The following is a 19,331-nucleotide window of genomic DNA, read 5'->3' as shown; positions in this document are numbered from 1 at the left end:
ATATCTGTTAGCGAGGATCACATCCAACTATAAAATAAGAGCTGATCACATCCAAAATTAATGAGTGGTCATTATGCAAAAAGAAAAATGGCAACTTGATCCATAGACATGCAGCAATGATCTTTTTGTTAACTATACTATCTCCCTCCCCATTTCCAGCTCCTGCACAGGTTTGGCAAGTTGTCAGCCTGGCTTTCCAAGCCAAGCAACTAGGTTCTGCAAGATACTACCGTCTATTGGCAGAAAGCCAATTTTCCCTCCATGCAGGCATAAAAAAATTCTAGTTCAAGCAGTCCACCAGAACAGTCTCCCTGCCCAGTTGCTGGTTTGTTCTCCAAGGAGCCGTCGCTTTGCCTCGCCGCATGGATATGGCGAGAAGGACGCGCCGAACCCGAACAAGATCGGCATCCGATCGAGCCCGCCCAAAGATCTCGCCACCACCGCAGAGCCGGGCGGTCTATCCAGCTCCAGCGCCCTCGCAGCGGGTCTCGTCGGGGGGCCAAACCCGGGCGATTCGAGCTGGCGCGCCCCTCCCGTCGTGATCGATGAGCAGGGGCACGGGGCGCCGCTGGTGCCTTCCGGCTCGGCCGCAGCTGGAGGGAGGATGGAGTGGGAACGCTGCCGCGCTCCTCTAGAAGGAGCAGGCGGATTAGGTAGCGCACGGCTGCAGAAGCTTCCTCCTCGCCCTCTCGCCTCGCGCCACGTCGGCCCCCCCCCCCAACCCCGGGGCTCGCATGATTGGGCGGGGTGACAGGGACGGACACACGCATGAACGCGTCCGCCATCCACCAGTTCTGTCACTGCTCGGAGGAGTTCCCAAACACTTTTTCAGAACGTACGTAAATGGTAACTTCAAAAATGTTAAAAAAGAGTTTTTTTCTACGTCTCTCGTCTAGGTATCTGTTTATCGTTATCAGTACTTCCATCTTCTGCATTTGTGCCGTTTCACCTTGCCGCATCTCTGAATTACCGGCACCTGACGACCTTGTTGGTGTGCTGAATTATTATTATTATTATTATTATTATTATTATTATTATTATTATTATTATTATTATTATTATTATTATTATTATTATTATTATTATTATTATTATTATTATTATTATTATTATTATTATTATTATTATTGATGCAGATCGAATGCCGTGGAAGGTAAGCAGGCGGCAGGAGAGATGTCACGGCCTTCGAGTCCTGTGGCCGCGCTTCCTTCTCCGGCGGTTCACGGCCGTCTTCACGAGGAAGCCGCTCGCGTCGTGCCACGGCGTGGATCTCTGCCATTGGCTTGGCCTGCTCGGTTGGTACAAGTATTCGGTAGTATTTTTCTTCTGTTGGCTTGCGTGGAAAGCTGCTCTTTCTTAGGTCGTCAGATGCTTGTGCGATCAGTGGGCTGCGTTTCAGACGATGCCAAGGTCCCAAGAGCAAGATAATAGGCCGGAGGATAGGCTGCAACTGCAAAGCTTATCCCGCGTATAAAACAAAGAGGGTAGCTCGGTACGGAGCAGCCGGATTGTCAACAAACCCAGCTGCGCCTGCGCGTGCTCGCGATTTCTCGACGACTGACTGACTGATCGATCCAGCGTCCGGATAGGCTAATCTTGAGCCCGACCGACGAATCCTAAGCTAGCGCGGTCACAGTCAGTCACTCACTCACTCACTCCCTGTATTTTAGTAATGGAGAGCACCGTATCCTGACGAAGGCCTTTGCTTGTGCTGCGTGCGGCCACCTCTGATCTAGTGCGTGCAGCAAGTTCTGAAGTTGTGTGTGGTGGCGATTAGCAGCGGCATGTATACAAAGATGACACATGGCCACGTGTGCTGTTGGGTTGGGTACGTCCACCGGAGGCGGCTGGTTATTCCGCTCGCAACTTGGCCAAGTGCACGTTTTGTTTATAAATAAGATAACCGTAGCGTCAGCTGTCTTATCACACCTCCCAACTTTGTTTAAGTAATTAGTGCCCTCGGTTCAAAAAGAATGCAACTCTTATTTTTTAAGAAATTAAACAATTTCAAATTTAATCAAATTTATATAAAATAGATTAATATTTATATTATAAAATAAATATTATTAGATTAATTATGTAATATATTTTCATACTAAATCCATCTGGAGGTAAAAATTGTAGTAATTTTTTATATAAATTTGATCAAACTTAAAATTATTTAACTTCTCGAGTAGGCAGAGTTGCATTTTTTTTGAAACGGAGAGAGTACGTCCTCTTTGGGACCCATATTTCTTCTATAAATATTGTTCACGAGATTCTTTACCTCCTTACTCGACCTTTGTGATGGTTGTTTTTTTTTAGAACTCAATCTTTGGAAGAAGAAAATACTTCAGGTCAAACATAAATGTTCTGAAACTTGATCTAGATGGTTCAGTTCAGTGTAAATCCTACTCCTCACCATATTCGTATATCAGTTTATCACAGGGGATTTTAATAAGGAGAAAAAAAGGACAGAAAATATCCAGAAGAACAGGCTCTTGGTGACCACCGGAGCTGAGGAGCATATTCAGCAGGCACGTGAACTGGCGACGGCGAAAATCCGGGAACCGTTCTGTGATGTGCAGTGCCGCCGCGCATCGCACTCGCTCGCAGCGGGGAGCACTGTAGCTACGTGGGCCCACCACTGACAAGACCAACGAGGCACCTAGGAACGGTCGGTGGGGCCACGCCAATTGATATGCCCCAACACCATACGCTGCAAAAGACAAGCGAGCGAGCGAGCGACGAAGAGGGGAAGCTGCGACCTGTGCGCAGCTAAAGATCAGGGATGGCCGGAGGCGCGCCGCCGTCGCCGCCCGCCACGCCGGCGCCGGTCCATCGTCGATCGATGCCGATCAAGCCCGACGGGCAGCGGCCTGGTGTAGTGCTGGCGGTGGTAGGCGCCGGACCCGACAGCGACGGGGAACTGCGTGCGCGCGGGGACAGGTCACGGCCGCCCGGGTTGGTCTTGGTCCTGCCCGTGGCGCTGCCTCGGCGCGTGGTGCGTTCACCGTGACATGTGCCAGGCGCCCTGCGTGGCTGCGTGCACGAACCTGGCGACCCATGGCGTCACCGTGCACATCTGTGGTGAGCAGAGGCGCGCAGAGCTGGCAGGTGCAGGCGTGCAGCCCCCTCCTGTTCATCACTGCATCGGGCCCAGGCCTCAAGGCCTGCTTGCTGTATGGCCCGGCCTAAGCAGGCGGGCCCGCACTACGATGCGCCACTCGCTCGAACAACTGTGCCGAGATCCTCATCCGCGCCGCCGGTCGCCGTCGCCGGCGACGTGGCGGATCACGTCCCCTCCACGCCACCCGTCCGCGCGCGCCCCACCCGATAACACGCCAAAACAGACCACGCCGCTCGCTCCCGTCCGTCTCCCTCTCCCCCGTCGCTTTCATCAGCTCGATCTCATGTGCGTGCCCGCCCCGATCCCTGCTGCGATGCTTTCCCGTGGCGCGACGCCGTCCACGGCGACCAGCGATCCACCCACCCACACCGGCCACCGGCCACACGCTCACACCAACCCCTGCGTGGCCGGCCGGCCAGCCCGGCTCGACCGCGCGCGCGCCCTGGTCCGGCGCGGTCGCCGTCGCGCGGAGGACAAGAGTGGGGTGCAGCGAGCGCGACGGCCGGCGATGGCGCCCCATCCCCGCCCCGAGCTACCCCGTCCGTCGTCGCCGGCGGCTAGCTAGCTAGTCGCGAATCATGGCGGCTTTGTTATCCACACGAAGGAAATTAAAAAAAAAATACCATGCCATGCAATGCATCTGCTGCCCGTGGCTGGTGCGCGAGGGCGACGGCGCATGCATGTGTCCCGTCGCCGTCGCGTCGGTTGCCGGCGTCGCGCGTATTCGAGCAGGAGCTCAGCTAGCCTAGCCTGCCTGCCTTTGGCTTTGGCTTTGGGTTGGGTTGGTTGCATGGATGCATGCACCTTTGCTTTCGCCAAAGGGTGCCAAATGCCGAGGGGCCAACGAGAAGTGCGAGGCCGGCCGGCCGAATAACGGCGGCGGTGCAAGGGGCGTACGAATCATCGTCATCTTGCACGTTCTGTTAACTGGTGTTTGAGAATAGGGGCGTATGAGAATATGTTGCTCCATAGGCGGGCTGCCTTGCTTGCTGGATGATCATATTATGCTATAGGAAAAGAGGCTAGTTGCATCGAGCAACTAGTTCGTCTCGTCCTTCCAAGAATGTGACCATGCAAAACTAAAGCACTACCTAGACACCTAGTTAAGGACTTGAGGTTTGCGCCGCCGAAATCATGCAGAAGTTTAGGATGTGCAAAGGTTCTTTTTTTTCCCAAAAGAAAATGCAGGAGGACAAGATGCATTTGTATGCAACGCGGGAAAATACAAAAGGAGCTCTTCCATTTCAAAAAGTAAAAATAAAAAAGGAGCTCGAGTTCAAGGTGCAAAGTATAAGAAACTATTGAAACTGGGAATGGATGTTCTTCTCAAAATTTCCTACTTGCATTTAATTTGTACCGGTTTCAAATATATTTGTTTGTACACTTTATCTGTTCGAAATGTCCTTCTATATAACAAGCTTGTAGGAGATTAACCCTCCAAGAATCCAACTTGTTCAAGGTGCAAACTATAAGAAATTAATGGAATGGGAAGTGATTAATTTTCTCGAAATTTAACTGATTTCAAGTATGTGTTTTGACTCTTTATTTGTAACTAAGGTCCTCATTTAACAAGCTTGTAAGAGATTAACACTCCAAGAATCCGCCTTACAAAAATATCATATGTTTTCTTCGATTTTGTGTAGATTTTTAATCATGCAACCAACCTAGATCTTGTGGATAAGACCGATCTCGCTCTCTTTTCCTCGCCACTTCTGCCAAACCAACCCTAATCTCCACCATGCCCTCACTCTATGGCCCATCACTTCGCTCGACGATGTGCACACGTCTCTCTCATTGCCACCACCCTATCTTTCCATAGCTTCCACACATACGCCAACCGATCTGTTCACGGTATCATGGATCACTGTTGTCGGATCCGCAACCACTTCCAATGAGCTATGCAAACTCAAACAATCATTCCATTATCCTTAAAAAAATGTAAATTCAAGGACGCTTCCCAACTCATGCAGCGTCCTAGATTATGTTGGAGCGTACTCTTGTACCTCCACTATTACAACTCGATCATTTTGTCGACTAACTTTAGTTTGTCCATGTGCACACGGAGAATCCCTAGCAGCCGTACGAGCTCGTTCCTTCATGAAACTCTAGTCTTTTCATGTTTTTAGACAAGGAAATGGTGCCATCACTTTTCCTTTTCGCATACGCTCCTTTGCTTTCTCTCAGTTTAGCACTGTTTCAGATAACACGATCGATGGAGTATCCGCTCGCCTTATCCGGACCCCTACGGATAGAGATGTTCATGTGATCCATCCAGCCAGAGCACGTACAAAAACTACTAGCAAGTAGAGCCGAGCTCGCCGGGGGGGGGGGGGGCCCCCGGATGAACGCCGCGGCGGCGGACCCGGCGGTTGCGCGTCGCGTTCGCGTGCGGCAGATGCATTGCATGGCATGGTACTTTTTTTTTTTTAATTCCCTTCGGCCGGTCGGGCCCGGGAGCACCTGTTCTGGATAGCGCGGCGGCGTACTGTGCGCCTCCCCTTTCGACGTCGTCGACACGATCATGCGCGCGCACTCGCCGGTGTCCCCCGCCGGACCCGGGGCCGTACGGGCGCCGCGGCGTCAGGTCTCGGCGTCGCGGTGGTGGGCCGGTGGCGGTGGCATGTGCGGCGCCCGGCCGGCGCGGGCGCGGCGCCTTTCGCCCAGGCCTCGCGCGCACGCGGCGTACGGGGCGGATGCGACGGGAGGGGCAGGGGCCAGACGGACGTGCTGCAGCCAACCGGTGGGGTGGGGCTGGTTGGCACGTGCGTTGCCTTTGCCGGCCTGCCGAGGGCCAGGCGGGTGCGGCAGTCTGGTCGAGACTTGGGGCGTGGGTGTGGCTCGCTTTTTCCCACGCGTGGAGCCGTTGGTTTTTGTACTTGGGGCAGGCGTCGGCCGGTGGTCGGCACAGCAATAAAATCCTACGATTTGGTAAAGAAAACCGCTACGATTTTTTTCTCAGATTTCTGGATCATTAAACCCTAAATCTTAAAGGTAAGATCCATCCTTTTCTCACTACATGTAACCATCACACATCTAATGACCCGCCACTCGGTTCTTGCAGCTACGATAACACTAGTGTCATTATCCCATGCTCATGCGACATATTTGTCATGATATGTGGCCGGTCAGGACTGATAGTTTGGCTACTCAAACTTATCCAGAATGAGTGGACGTAAAGTGGTTGTTATAGGTGACTTTCCTGTGTGTTTTGGACCAATAATTCTCATGAGTATGTGCGCCAGCACCCATTCTTCTCCAGCTCTTTTTGACGACAAAATTGATGTATTGATCATTCCGGGAGTACGAGTGCATTTGCGACACGTTGCACGCACCACAAGCCGGCAACGCTCGCCGAGGCTTTTCTTGGCACGTACCGTGTAGTGGCATGCACCATCGTCGCTTCTCCTGCTTTGGTTCTCTTTTCCTTCGCCTTACTATTGTTGCAGATAACGCAGGTATCCACTGCTGATCATCTTATCCGGAGCGTGGGCCGGGCCCGGGGATGTCGTTCGCGTGATCGTCCATCCAATCCGACGACTCAGAAGCACGTAGAAAAACGCAACGAAAGCCGAGACTGGGAACGGGGTGGGACGCGTCGCGTCGGCGGATCGACCGGAGTCGACGAGCTAGGGATGGCCGCCGGGGTGTGGCATGCGTGTGCACGCCAGAGCGCCTGATCCGGCCGTCCGTCCGCTAGCTCTGGCCCAAGGGGCGAGCGGCTCGTCGGCGAAAAGCCGGACGCCGTTCCGGCCGGACAGGCACAGCGCACGCGGTGGCGGGGCCGGCGGTGGCCCCTTTCGTCCGTCGCCGGCGTGATCACGCGCGCGCGCGCGCGCAAGGCGGTCGGTGAGCGTCGGGTCGGCCGGTCCCGGCGTCCCCGCGCGGTGGCGTGCGGTTTCGCGGGAACGCCGCCGCGCCGCGCACAACCCCGGCGCGCGCCGAGCGTGACCCGGAGTTCTGGAACCGTCGACGGGCGGTGTGCCACACGTCCACTGATGTGATACGCCATACACATACGGTCACGTGTCACAACGCGACTACGCGAGACATGCCTGCTGCCACTGCACGCAGCCTGGTTGGTTGGAGTTGGAGTCCAGCCAGAGAGTTCGCTATCGGTTTTTCACTCAAAACGGCCCGAACTCCAAAATGCTTCGATTTTTTTTTTTGAAAAATGCTTCGATTTTGTGCGTGCTTTTCATGGCGGGCCGGGAGGCCTGGACGATCACCTCCCTTTTGGGCCGAACCCGGTCAAACCTCCCTGATTTTATTTTACTCCATCTATTTTAAATTATTATAGAATAAAGATATTAATTCAGTTCTGGTACAGCCTGAACCCGAAACCACTATTAGCTAGATGATTCTAACAAATGATAGATTCAATATGAAGTATATGTAGAAGAATATAGATCGCTACCGGACGAACCCTTAGCCATACCCATACAATATATCTTTAGTATACACCTTTGTGCTTGTGCCCATCTAATGTGGCCATATATTTAATAAGTTTTTTTTCTAATACTAAATGATTAATTTACTACCTTGTAATGTATGGACACGTTAATCTAACCTACAAGGTTCCTATCAGATATTTGTATAGACACAACATAGAACATTATGCATGCAAACAGTAATATACAGATGTGCCATAAAATTTAAATAAATTGTACTCAACAATATTCATTGTGATAGATTCGTCGCACTAGCAGCCTCGGTTGCAGTTTTTTTGCTTTCCATTAATCATTAGTAGATACCATGATGAACTTTTAACTAGCAATACGTTTACAAAGAACTATATATACACCGATTGTTATGCATTACATGAATTTTATTCAATAAATATATTTTCTTCCTCTCTTCCCTCTTTCACGCAAGGGGCCTCAAGCCCTCCTCTTGTCCTACTGTCTATGGGATATCTTTACGGCTTTACCCTCTTCGTCGTCTTCGAGGAGTATTACCGTTGACGTGGCAATCTTTTCAACCCCTTCCTCGTGTCGAGCATACGAAGACCGAGCCGGTTTTCTATCCTATTGTTGTTATTCCTAATAGCGGCAGTAAATTGTTGCCAGCCAAAAGAGCGCGCTCAAATCAACTTGATTGTTTGGTCCCTACCTGACATGTCATATTTCGGATGGTTATATTTAATACTCTATTTTGCAGTTAATAAACGTGTAATGACCATACTTTTTTGAAATGTGAATTGTGATGCATTTAAAATTAGATTTTATATAATCACTCTAACACCCATCTGCCGCAGTCATACAGTTTTTTTTAAAGAGCAGTCATACAGTTTTGATGTTATCCTAGTTTTGGATAGGTAGCCTAGAAGTGGCCATGGCTAGCATTTGGCCAAAGCCCCTGAAACATCCCGATCGGGCCATCCCCCTCCGAATCCAAGGGCTGCCGTGACGCCAACGCCAACGGCCACCACGCCACGCCGCGGCCAACCACACCCGCCAACCCGCCCACTCCGTCCGTCCCATGCCGCCACGCCTGCGCGGCGTGCGTCAGCTGCCTCGCCCGCCGCGTTCCTCGACCATGACGCCGCCGCGGCACTGATTTCGGCGCGGGTTTTGTCCCGTGCCGCCGCCGCCGCCGCCGCACACCGCGCGGATCGGAGGGATGGCGTCCACGGCTTGGTCTCTTCCCCATGGCCACTCGCCCCGCGGCTCATATAGCAGCCGCTCCCTCCGTTTCTCACCCGTCGGCCCCGCCTGTTCTTCTTCCAGCGGAAGCGGCACCCTGGGAGGTTTGTTCTCAATCGCTTCCCCGTTCCTGAGAAATTTGCTTCCGTGATAGATTGGGGGCACGGAAGCTCAACCTCCAGGGAATCGAAGTGACAAATAATTTCGTAGCTGTAGTGCTGTAATTTGATACTTGTGCTAAGTCAATTCAAATATCAGGTGGTTTGTTCGATCTGATTGGGTAGTTCGGTATACGAATAAATATTCGATCAGGCAGTTTCAGTTAAGCAGCGAGATCGGGAGGTTTCAGGCTTTCAGTTAAGCTACTGGATCGATTGGCATCGCAATAGGCATGCGACAGTTACAGTATATGATAATTCTGATGGTTCTCGAACCATTTGGCATCCACGCAAAATGCATTCTCAATCGATCCGGGACGTCAAGTCCAATTTGTGAATTTGAATAGGGTCAGACATCCAGAGGTTATGGTCTTTGCTTAAAACAAGAAGGTGGCTTCATTTCTATGATTCTATCTAATTTTGGGCACGAATTACTGTCCAAATTTAAATCATGCGTTGCCTTGTTTTAAAAAATTTCACATGCTTTTGTTAAGTATACTGGAACTCATCACTGGATGATTTATTTTTTTCAGGATTGAAATCTGCCAGAAACCTATATTTGCATCCAGTATCAAGGGGAAGTCCTGTTTCGTGTTCATTAATGGATATATCCAAAAGCAAGCAAGGTCCAGATCATCTCCTTGTTCTTGTCCATGGTATCATGGCAAGGTAACCGCTGTAGATCCTAGTTCTCATGTAGTATGTTGTGAATATAGATTTACAAGAAGTGTAAGGTGTAGACACATTAGTCTGACAGATATTACATTGTTTTCTTTACCCAAGCTGCACTTATCTGCATTCTTTCTTGATTGTTATGGACAAATTTACTTCATTCTACCTTGGTTGCAGCCCCAAAGACTGGACATATGGGGAAGCAGTGCTGAAGAGGCGTCTGGGTGATAATTTTTTCATCTATGGTAATGCATGCCAGCATTTGGATTCCAGATTCTCACTAATTTCAAGACTACTTATCACCTTACAAACTAGGATTCGACTGGCTTTCTGACAATACCAATTTACAAACTAAAAGCGCGTAAAAAATGTTGCAGCTACAAGCCTACAAGGTGAATATGGGCGTCCGCATTACTACTTAGCTACATAGGTTTACAGTTGAGAATAGTTTGTTAATTGCAATGAGGCATAAATGTGCAAACATTCTTTCTCTGCAGCTAGTTCATCGAACATCTACACCAAAACATTTGATGGGATTGATATAGCTGGAAGAAGGTTAGCAGATGAAGTACGTCCTTAAAAGTTTGTGCTAGAAAAAGGTTTCAAACATTCACCTTTTTTGAGGGAATTCAAGCATTCACCTTGTTGGGGACTTTCTATATCCTGTTCGTGGATCCTAATGAACCGCTTAGAAGCTCTTATAATTGTGCCCTATGGAAACAGGTCTTGGACGTGGTTAAGAAGATGTCCAGCTTGAGAAAGATTTCCTTCCTAGCACATTCATTGGGTGGTCTGTTTGCTAGATATGCTATTGCAATACTCTATTCACTGGAAGCAAAGAATGAAGGACAAAGTAGTGCACAAATTGTTCCTGCCGCAAGAGGATCTGCAAAATCACGATACACTTCAGGATTAGGTGCAGTTGCTGGACTAGAGCCGATAAATTTTATTACCTTGGCTACCCCACATCTTGGGGTTAGAGGGAGAAATCAGGTGGGTAATCAAAATGTGTTAAACTTTTGCAAAATATGTTCATTTTCCAGTAAAAGTTGGGCTCCAGGGAAGCAAACTCTCTAGTTTGTTCAAATAGAAACTTTATGTAGATTTTGAGGTTGCATAGCATGAGTTTTATGAGCTGGTATGATATGTCATGTTGTATCATCACTGGAGGGGTCAAAGCCAACTAGTATCTAAACTTTGGATAAAATGATGAATTGATCGTGAGCTATTCCTTTACTGCATGCTTATATGTTTTTCCTGATTACCAGCTTCCGTTTCTTCAAGGGCTATCAATTCTAGAAAAACTTGCTGCGCCTTTGGCTCCTTTAATTGTTGGGCGCACTGGTGCTCAACTCTTTCTTACTGATGGTGATCCTAGCAAGCCACCTCTTCTGTTACAAATGGCATCTGACTGTGAGGACAAAAAGTTCATGTAAGTGAATAACAGAAATTATGTAGACGCTAAGTTTGTTCTTGTTGAAAATAATGTTTTTCTTCATTGTCTGACAGACTAGCATTAGCAGCTTTTAAGAACCGCGTTCTGTATGCTAATGTTTCATATGACCGTATCCTTCCTTGCCAAGTCATTTCTTGAACTTGAACTGTGTTAAAAAAAATCATTTCTTGAACTTGATCTGCAGCATGCTATCCAATAATGCTCATATCCCCCAAACTATTTCTGCCTCTATTCCTGTTCTCTGTTTTCTTGAGCTTATGCTTATCCCAGACATGGTTGGCTGGCGAACATCTTCAGTAAGGAGAGAAAAGGATCTTGTTGTAAAGGTTGCAGTACTTACACAATTGATCCTTGGCAACTTACATGTCACACTAAATGAATGACATCTGAATATATCTTACTGTTCCTCTATTTGCAGCCCTCCCATCGTTCACTGGATGGCTATAAGCACATTGTGAATGTTGAGTACTGTTCGCCCGTGTCATCAGAGGGACCCCATTTTCCTTCCAAGGCTGCCAGAGCTAAAGAAGCTGCACAACGAACTCCAAACACAGAAAATACCGAGGAATACCACCAAATGATGGAGGGTAAGTGGAATTTCGCACTCCATGTATGTGCGCTGAAGTTTTCCATTTCTTGAATGAATTGTGGACGCTGATTCTTGAAACAGAGGAGATGACCCATGGATTGCAGAAGGTTGGTTGGAAGAAGGTGGACGTCAACTTCCATTCATCATTCTGGCCTTACCTTGCTCACAACAACATACATGTATGAGCGGCACAGTTCTTTTGTGAACGCTTTCTTCTGGAATGATATTTTCTCTCCAGTTTCATCCAAATTCCTTTCTCTCTAAACGAACAGCATCCAAATTCATGCTGTTGATGCAGGTCAAGAACGAGTGGCTTCACAATGCTGGTGCTGGTGTTATCGCACACGTCGCAGACAGCATCAAGCAGCAGGAGTCACGACCATGTCTTCCTGCAAATCTATAGCCTTAGCATTTTAGCACCCTAGTTGCTGGCATTTTCTGTGACCAGTAAACCCACGGACAGCTTCCGATATTCAGCAGCATTCACTGAGCAGCGAAATATTTGGTACTGGGAAGATAGAATGAGCTGTGTATTGGTACTGCGAAATATGTGATGCTCCACATCCTCGTGAAACAGTGATGAATTCGAAGTTGATACGTGATGTTTCCCAGACATAATTTTAAATGGCAGGCTAAATCCCCGTGAGCAGCTGGCAGGGCAGCTCATGAGCTCGTTCTGAAATTCCTGAAAGGCGGAGAGATGCAATTCCTAGTTCTCAGGTTTAGTAGCCACCAGCCCAACACAGGGTCAGTCAGCCATCGCTCTCGCAGGCAATATGGGAATTACAGTCTCATGAAACAATAGGTAGATGTACAAGAATTCTTAAATCGACCTGAAACGGAAACTTTGACGACAGCCATTGAATTCAGGCAGCCATCGTTCATGAACTACCTCTTCTTACAGACAACATCGAAACGTTTTAAGAAGAAAAAGAAAGGGAAGTCTGATAAAACAACATATTGTAAGCACAAGAATCCATAGCTACGCAGAAATTTGACCTCCACAAGCTCGCCCTTTTCTACCCTTGAACGACACCACCTCCAGCTTTAATCAAATAGGATCTTCAGGTGAGGCAATTATTTACAGCTAGCAACTGGCGGTGGTATTTCTGTGGTGACACCAGGACGGGTAAAAAATTTCCATGTCAATGAAGCGAATCGGTGACTGAAATTTAAGTCTCCAGCTACTGGTAATCAGGGTTGAATGCAAGAGCCTCCTGGTAGATCAGATCCTTCATTTGTTCTTCGGACAATGCATGCTGCTCAAAGTCGAAGCTGAAAGGCATTGAGCAGACAGGCTCATCACTTATGTCATGAAGTGAAGCCAAGTAAGGGTGTGCTAGTGCGCCTTCAACTGGAAAAAAGAAAAGGAGAAAACAAAAGGCAACATTTAGTAACATGGAACTAGACAAGTCAATGAATCAGGCAGAATCTTTATTCCAATAGCACACATGTTTTCAAAACTTGAAACACCATCTGACAACAACTCTGTCTCCAACTTCAAAGTTCAGACCAATGCTCTGCAGCAATCATGATAAGAAGTAGGTGTGCACACATTCAAACTCACTCGACATGCTGCCTATAACTGCTGGTCTACCATTCCTACGTCAAGCCATGGTGCTATAAGTCCACTTGCTATTTTCAGGGTGGAATCATCACTATTTAAGGTAAAAGCAACATATTGTTTAAGTAAAAGAAGTTAAAAATATCTATACAACCAGAAGATGGGCATATTGTTTAATTCAAAACATCTATACAAACAGAAGAGGGACATATTGTTTAAGAGTAAAACTTACCTGTAATTCTCTGTCTAGGATCAAAAGTCAGCATCTTTTCCACCAGGTCAATTGCTAAAGGTTGAACATGCGGAAATTTTTCAGGAAATGATTGCCTAGCATGACGGGGAAGTTGGCGGATATATCTTCTTGCATTTTCATTTACAAAGTCAAGATCGGACTCATTTGGTGTCCCGATGAGCTGCATGGAAGAAATATGATGGGGACATTAAGCATGAAACAACATTCACAAGAAAAAAGTGATTAAATCCCCTACTGAGACATGGATTGATATGAAGCATCACATATGATATGAATTCACACCAGGGACTTGATTTTCTGAATCCCATCTAGCAGACAAAAAATAGCCAGTTTCTATTGAGTTGTATTTTGTTTATTTTTTCTGTGCATCTTCCTACGTTTATGTAAATGGCCTATTGCAAGATAATGTTTAAGATATTTTTTCGTTAAAACTAAAATAACTCAAAACAACCAAAATATATCTTCATGGTATAAATTGGAACCAGCCATGCAACACACTAAGATGAAGAGATTGGGTGTTGTCACTCCCTAGGCTAGACTTGCCTAAATTGTTTCATGTTTTAAACAGAGCACTAATCATCTTTTATTGACTAATATATGTACATAAGAGCATCTCCAACAGATTACTCATACCTCACACCCAAAACACACACTCTCTCCATTACCAATAACTTTTGTATTTTTGGTAATGGTTGTTGCAGCAGACTACCAAAATCCAATCACCAAGAATAGTGTAGAGGGATAAATCCCCTTCATTTAGGGTGGAGGGAGGTGTGTTTTGGCGATTCCCAAAAACTTTTTAGGTAATCTGCTGGAGCACATCCAATCACCAAAACATCAATTTTTTGGTATTGGAGAGAGGGATGAGTAATCTGTTGGAGATGCTCTCGTGTAACTTCTACTCACTACTCAGATCATCATTAATGGGATAACTTCTATGGGTCATTTTTTTTCTCTCTGGCTAATACCAGCATTTGAGAACCCACCCATTACTGTATTGCAGGTAGACAAATGGGCAGGCCTTCATATATGTTAACAAATGGGTGGGTGGATTGGTGTATCCAGTATCCACAACAATCTATGCCCATTAACAGTTCACTATATCGTACTTGGTAAATACCAACAGAAAGCTACGATAACGCCAAAGAAAGACAAGGTAATAAAATATCATCAATTCAATCTGAAAGAAGTTGAAAGATAAGTACTAACCTCCATTAGTAACCGTAGCTGATGGACATGATCCCTTCCGGGAAACAAGGGCTTCCGGTCCATCAGTTCCATAAATATACAGCCCACAGACCACACATCAATGGCTGTAGTATATTCAGAGGAATTCAACAAAAGCTCTGGTGCTCTATACCATCTTGTGACAACATATTCAGTCATAAAATCAGTTTCTGAGGTGGTGCGAGCAAGCCCAAAATCACAAATCTTGAGGTCACAGTTTGCATTCAAAAGAAGATTGCTAGGCTTCAAGTCACGGTGAAGGACATTTGCTGAATGTATATACTTCAAACCACGAAGAATTTGATAAAGAAAATACTGCACAGGATAAACAAAACAGTCATACAAACATGTATAATTTCTCAGAACACAATAAAAGTACGCTTGGGCAAAAAGGAATAGATTAGTACGCTACAAATTCACTCATACTATGGAAATCTACCAATTAAAACGGATAATAAAAAGCCTGGAAGGCTACAGCATGACTTCTCTTCTCGAGCATGATCCAGAATCAACCTATCTAGGCAAGAAAGTCACATGAATATGTTTAGCAGGAAAACCACATGAATATCTTCACTGAAATTTTCACCAAAATAAGAAAGAGTTGTGCAGTTTGAAACAGGAGTCACTCTAAGCAAGATATAAACTAGTGATACCAGATACCACTTCGATATCAGAAATAAACTTGTCACATTTAGTAGTGCCAATGCATCTGTAGCTTACAAGCATGAGAAGGAGATGGCTAGACCATCTTCCGACAATTATTAGCTTTAACCACATGTTTAACAGTTCTATTTGCATGAGATTACAAGGTTAATTGTATAATTATGTTGCATGTTATGCCATTTTGCCAATTGGCTATAAAAGATTCTCTTGAGATCACACATAAAATAATCCTCGGTATCTTGAATATCGGTTCTAACATTGGTGCCTACTTGTGGTATTTTCAAAGCACTCGACACTGAGCAATAGGAGAGACTCCACCGAATACATTAGATCTGATTTGTATAAAACAAATTCTCAACAATAATTCTATGCATCAACAGTCATCGCGTCTAAGCCAATACTGAATATCCTCAAATTTCAGGATAAATTTAGTTTTAAACACAGTCCTAGGTAAATAAGAAATTCACAGAAACACAACCTGAAACTGTGAAACACGACCAAGCAGAAACAGAAGAACATAATAGATTTTGAGCTAATATCAAACAATAGCTAAAGAAGCATCAAGAGAAATAATAGGCTGTATGCATTTCTTAGATTGAACTAAACAAGCACCTGGCAGTGCTCCTCTGATAAAGCTTGATTTGAACGAATAATTTGATGCAGATCAGTATCCATCAATTCATAAGCAATATAAACATCATTGAATGCCTCCCTCTGTGGAGGAGGTATGATATCCCTTATTGCAACAATCTGCACAAAAAGAATGAATGTGCATCAGAAATACTATCTTTATAGCTGAAACCATACTCAAAACTGCTCCAACAACTTTAATTATTGTAATAAGAGGAAACAATTCCGATAGTTTAAACTTCAGTGCGGAACTTTGTCGAGTGGTCCAAACAAATCTCAGCTCGAGTTAAATCAACAGCTCAGGGCAAAATTTAAAAGCACATATTTTATTAAGTAATCCTGTAGGACAGTTAAAGGCTTGCAGCTAAACCAAGTGGGCACGTCTGCAACGCGGTAAAAGCTTGTATAAAGCATTAACCAGTGCCTTCTATGCTTAATTCTTAGCCTGTAATGCCATACGTTACCATATAGAAAGTAGAGAAAAATCTGCAACTTTCCGTTTTTATGTATTATTAGAATGCTTTGTACTATCATTATACTCTTTGGTCTTTTGTAGTAAATTTGCAACCTAGGTAGCATATTCCCCACATGCCACATAATGCTATTCCAGAGGACTGGCATGCAGAAGAGTACAAATAGTATGGTTAAGCTACCGTTATGGAAAGTCGAGGTACAAGCAGCCGACCAAGAATGCACGCGGTCTAAATCAAGACAATACTTAGTCACCAACCGAACCTTGCCTAACCGAAGATATGCTTCTACACACATAACTGTCGAATAACAGAAAGGAATAACATTCATCCATACGGCTTATGTCATGTTACTTAGTTTACCAGGACAATGCTCTAGCAGTTACATCATCTAACTTAATTCAGCTCACTTCTGAATGTGCAACAGTTTTCAAGCTGTAACAGCAGATCAATCCCGTAACTGTCTTTCGTAACGTGAAAATTTGTCCTTTCTGACAAAACTAAAATGACTCTTCAACCATGTTCTGTCCAGATCCAGTAAAACTTGGTATCCTGTTACTCAGTCTTTCAAATTAAAGGTCCAGGTAGACATCTATACAGAAAGTATACAGAAGATACTAGTAGCAGAAGCTACTAGTACCCTACCGACTGGGGGGCATTCACTTCCACAAAATTCTCATCGGATTGGGATGATCTAGCAAAAAGGCCAGCACTAGGTTGGTCCTGAAGTGACACTTTTGACATCAGCAGGCAGGAGCATCATGCACTGCTGCTCCAGGTTGTTTCACATCATTTTTTTGCCCTCATGTTCTTCAAGAACACAATGAATAGCATCTCAAAAGGTGGTTGGCTCCCTTAAAGGCATGGCTACAATTGCTATTCCTGAACTACTACTCCCCACCACGAGGAGGAAGGAAAAGTTCCTTAGGCTAGGCGAGCTGTCGTGAACTTAATCATTTAAAGTAACTAACCCCAACCTCCCCCAAATTTAATGCGACCAACAAACAAGCATTAAACAAAAATCTCCTATGTGCTTCCCGCGGAGAATAAAGTAAAAAGAAATTCTGAGATCGTTCGGGAGGAGAGCTGGACGGATCGAGGGTGGCTCGGGCGACTGACATTCTCGTGGTCCATGTGGCGGAGCAGCTTGATCTCGCGGAGCGTGCGCTTGGCGTCGATCTTGTTGTCGAAGGCGTTGGCGATCTTCTTGATCGCCACCTGCTCCCCCGTCTCGGAGTTGAGCGCCGAGCTGCCCAGACCACCAAATCACAAATCAGAACCCCGCTCGCGCGGCGACAAGCGAATCGGACGAGGAGCTGGGAGGGGGCGGGCGGACCAGACGATGCCGTAGGCGCCCTTGCCGATGGGGAGGATGGGGGGCTTGTACTTGACGGTGACCTCGAACACGTTGCCGAAGATGTTGTACTGGATGAAGCGCCCGCCGTGGCTCAGCGTCGCCTGGATGTTATCCATCATCCCGCCTCCTCCGCCCGCCGGCTGCTGCGGCGGCTGCCCGCCGCCGCCGCCCGCGCCGGCGTCCGTCATCTCCGTGTCCGGCGGCTGCGCCCCGCCGTCCATCGCCGGATTTGGATCGCGCCGAGGAAGGGGGCGGAAGGGAAAGTGGGGTGGAGGTGGGGGGAATGGGAATTCGTTGCTGCGAGATTTGGTCGCTTTCGAGGCCTCCCTCTTTTTTAGTAGCAGTTCTTTTTTTGTTTTTTATATTTTTTCCTCCTCTTGGCTTGGCCTGCTTCGCCTAGCCAGAGTTGCCGGCCTGTGGCCTCCGTGGAGCCTCCACGGTGGAGGAATTGGTTGGGATGGTGGGACTGCTGCTACGAGTACCCCAGGCCCAAGCCACTAGGCAAGATGGCGAGAGATCGGGTACAAATGGCTCTCGAAAATTCGACGCATAATCATGTAGGATCAAAATATTAAATATAATACGGTGAAATTAAGTGAAAAACACAAAAATTTCAAGACATTTTAATTTTACCCCAAGTCAAACTTCTTTAACCTTAATCAAATCTATAGATATTAACACCCACAATACTAGCTAAATGCACTATTAAAATATATTTTATGGTAGAATTTTAAAAATCTAAATTTGATGTTGCGGATGTTGGAATATTTTTCTATAAATTTGGTTAAATTAAAGAATTCTTATTCGGTAGAAAACTAAATAATCTATATTTTAGAATAGACGGAGTACTAAAAACCAACTGTGATAATGCACAAAAAATCATCAACCTTAGCTAACAAACAAGGCATTGGTGAAGGTTGTTCGATCGATGCTACCAAAGTATTTTCTCTAGCAATGTCATGATTAGGTTTGAGCATAGACTGGGTCTGGTCAGACCGAATAAAAATGATTTCTTTGCTGACCCGAGCCTACCAACGGGCTAAAAGTGTAGCCTTATGGTCCGATCTCGTGATTAGTAGTCGAATCGGGCCTATGGTATTTTTCCGAGATGGGTCAGATTTTGGTCAGCGACATTGGTTCGAGCCCACCCCCATAAACATAACATGCCTAAAATCTTGGCTCGGCCTGCATTGGTGAAGGTTTGGTTCATCCAATCAGGTAGCCTGCGATACGATGAGGTCTAGTCTTGTTGTGCTTGAATCAAACGTTTTTATGCAAATCGTAACTATTACAGGTTGTGTGTGATAGATGAAAATAGTATGAAGGATGTGTTACAATAGTAAAGCTTTCTTGTTATAAAACATAGCTCACATTCTTAGTGAATAGTGATAAAGTAAACTAATATAAAATGTGATAGTCAAGGATCGTGACACATGGTCGCTAAAGAGACCACCGTGATGATTCAGGGTTTCTTTAAACAAGACATGTACCAAAGATTTACTGGCAAGCAAATGCCCCATTATAGAGTTTTTGGCTGCCAA

General features: G+C 46.2%; 2 protein-coding genes and 1 long non-coding RNA gene across 3 annotated transcripts; 2 read left to right on the top strand and 1 right to left on the bottom strand.

Annotated features, from left to right (window-relative positions):
• The first annotated feature begins 379 nt into the window (after positions 1-379).
• LOC112890003 lies at positions 380-1,519 on the top strand. Its single transcript, XR_003228236.1, has 2 exons — positions 380-835; positions 1,137-1,519. It is a non-coding gene; the product is annotated as an uncharacterized LOC112890003 (long non-coding RNA).
• Positions 1,520-8,543: 7,024 nt separating this feature from the next.
• Positions 8,544-12,263, top strand: LOC112888696 (putative lipase YDR444W). Its single transcript, XM_025954987.1, has 11 exons — positions 8,544-8,855; positions 9,443-9,578; positions 9,759-9,826; positions 10,079-10,149; positions 10,305-10,574; positions 10,850-11,013; positions 11,091-11,146; positions 11,308-11,363; positions 11,456-11,624; positions 11,708-11,805; positions 11,925-12,263. Exons 1-11 carry the CDS (start codon positions 8,729-8,731, stop codon positions 12,027-12,029), a joined length of 1,320 nt encoding a protein of 439 aa, XP_025810772.1. The 5' UTR covers positions 8,544-8,728; the 3' UTR covers positions 12,030-12,263.
• Positions 12,264-12,432: 169 nt separating this feature from the next.
• On the bottom strand, positions 12,433-18,110 carry LOC112888698 (mitogen-activated protein kinase 1). Its single transcript, XM_025954988.1, has 6 exons — positions 17,770-18,110; positions 17,553-17,682; positions 15,946-16,083; positions 14,653-14,985; positions 13,423-13,603; positions 12,433-12,980 (listed from the first exon to the last, which is right to left on the bottom strand). Exons 1-6 carry the CDS (start codon positions 18,009-18,011, stop codon positions 12,811-12,813), a joined length of 1,194 nt encoding a protein of 397 aa, XP_025810773.1. The 5' UTR covers positions 18,012-18,110; the 3' UTR covers positions 12,433-12,810.
• Between the last annotated feature and the right edge of the window lie 1,221 nt (positions 18,111-19,331).

Source organism: Panicum hallii, chromosome 4 (assembly GCF_002211085.1).
Source record: "Panicum hallii strain FIL2 chromosome 4, PHallii_v3.1, whole genome shotgun sequence".
In the NCBI taxonomy this organism is placed as follows: domain Eukaryota; kingdom Viridiplantae; phylum Streptophyta; class Magnoliopsida; order Poales; family Poaceae; genus Panicum; species Panicum hallii.
Note: the sequence above shows the minus strand (reverse complement) of the source record. Positions and strands in the feature narration are given on the sequence as shown.

Coding starts and splice junctions, on each gene's coding strand:
- LOC112888696 (XM_025954987.1), top strand. CDS start 8,729: ATGGCGTCCACGGCTTGGTCTCTTCCCCATGGCCACTCGCCCCGCGGC. Junction 9,827..10,078: donor TGATAATTTTTTCATCTATG/GTAATGCATGCC, acceptor CTTTCTCTGCAG/CTAGTTCATCGAACATCTAC. Junction 11,364..11,455: donor AAAAGGATCTTGTTGTAAAG/GTTGCAGTACTT, acceptor CTCTATTTGCAG/CCCTCCCATCGTTCACTGGA.
- LOC112888698 (XM_025954988.1), bottom strand. CDS start 18,011: ATGGACGGCGGGGCGCAGCCGCCGGACACGGAGATGACGGACGCCGGC. Junction 17,683..17,769: donor GGCGCCTACGGCATCGTCTG/GTCCGCCCGCCC, acceptor TGGTCTGGGCAG/CTCGGCGCTCAACTCCGAGA. Junction 12,981..13,422: donor TCCTAGACAGAGAATTACAG/GTAAGTTTTACT, acceptor TCTTTTTTCCAG/TTGAAGGCGCACTAGCACAC.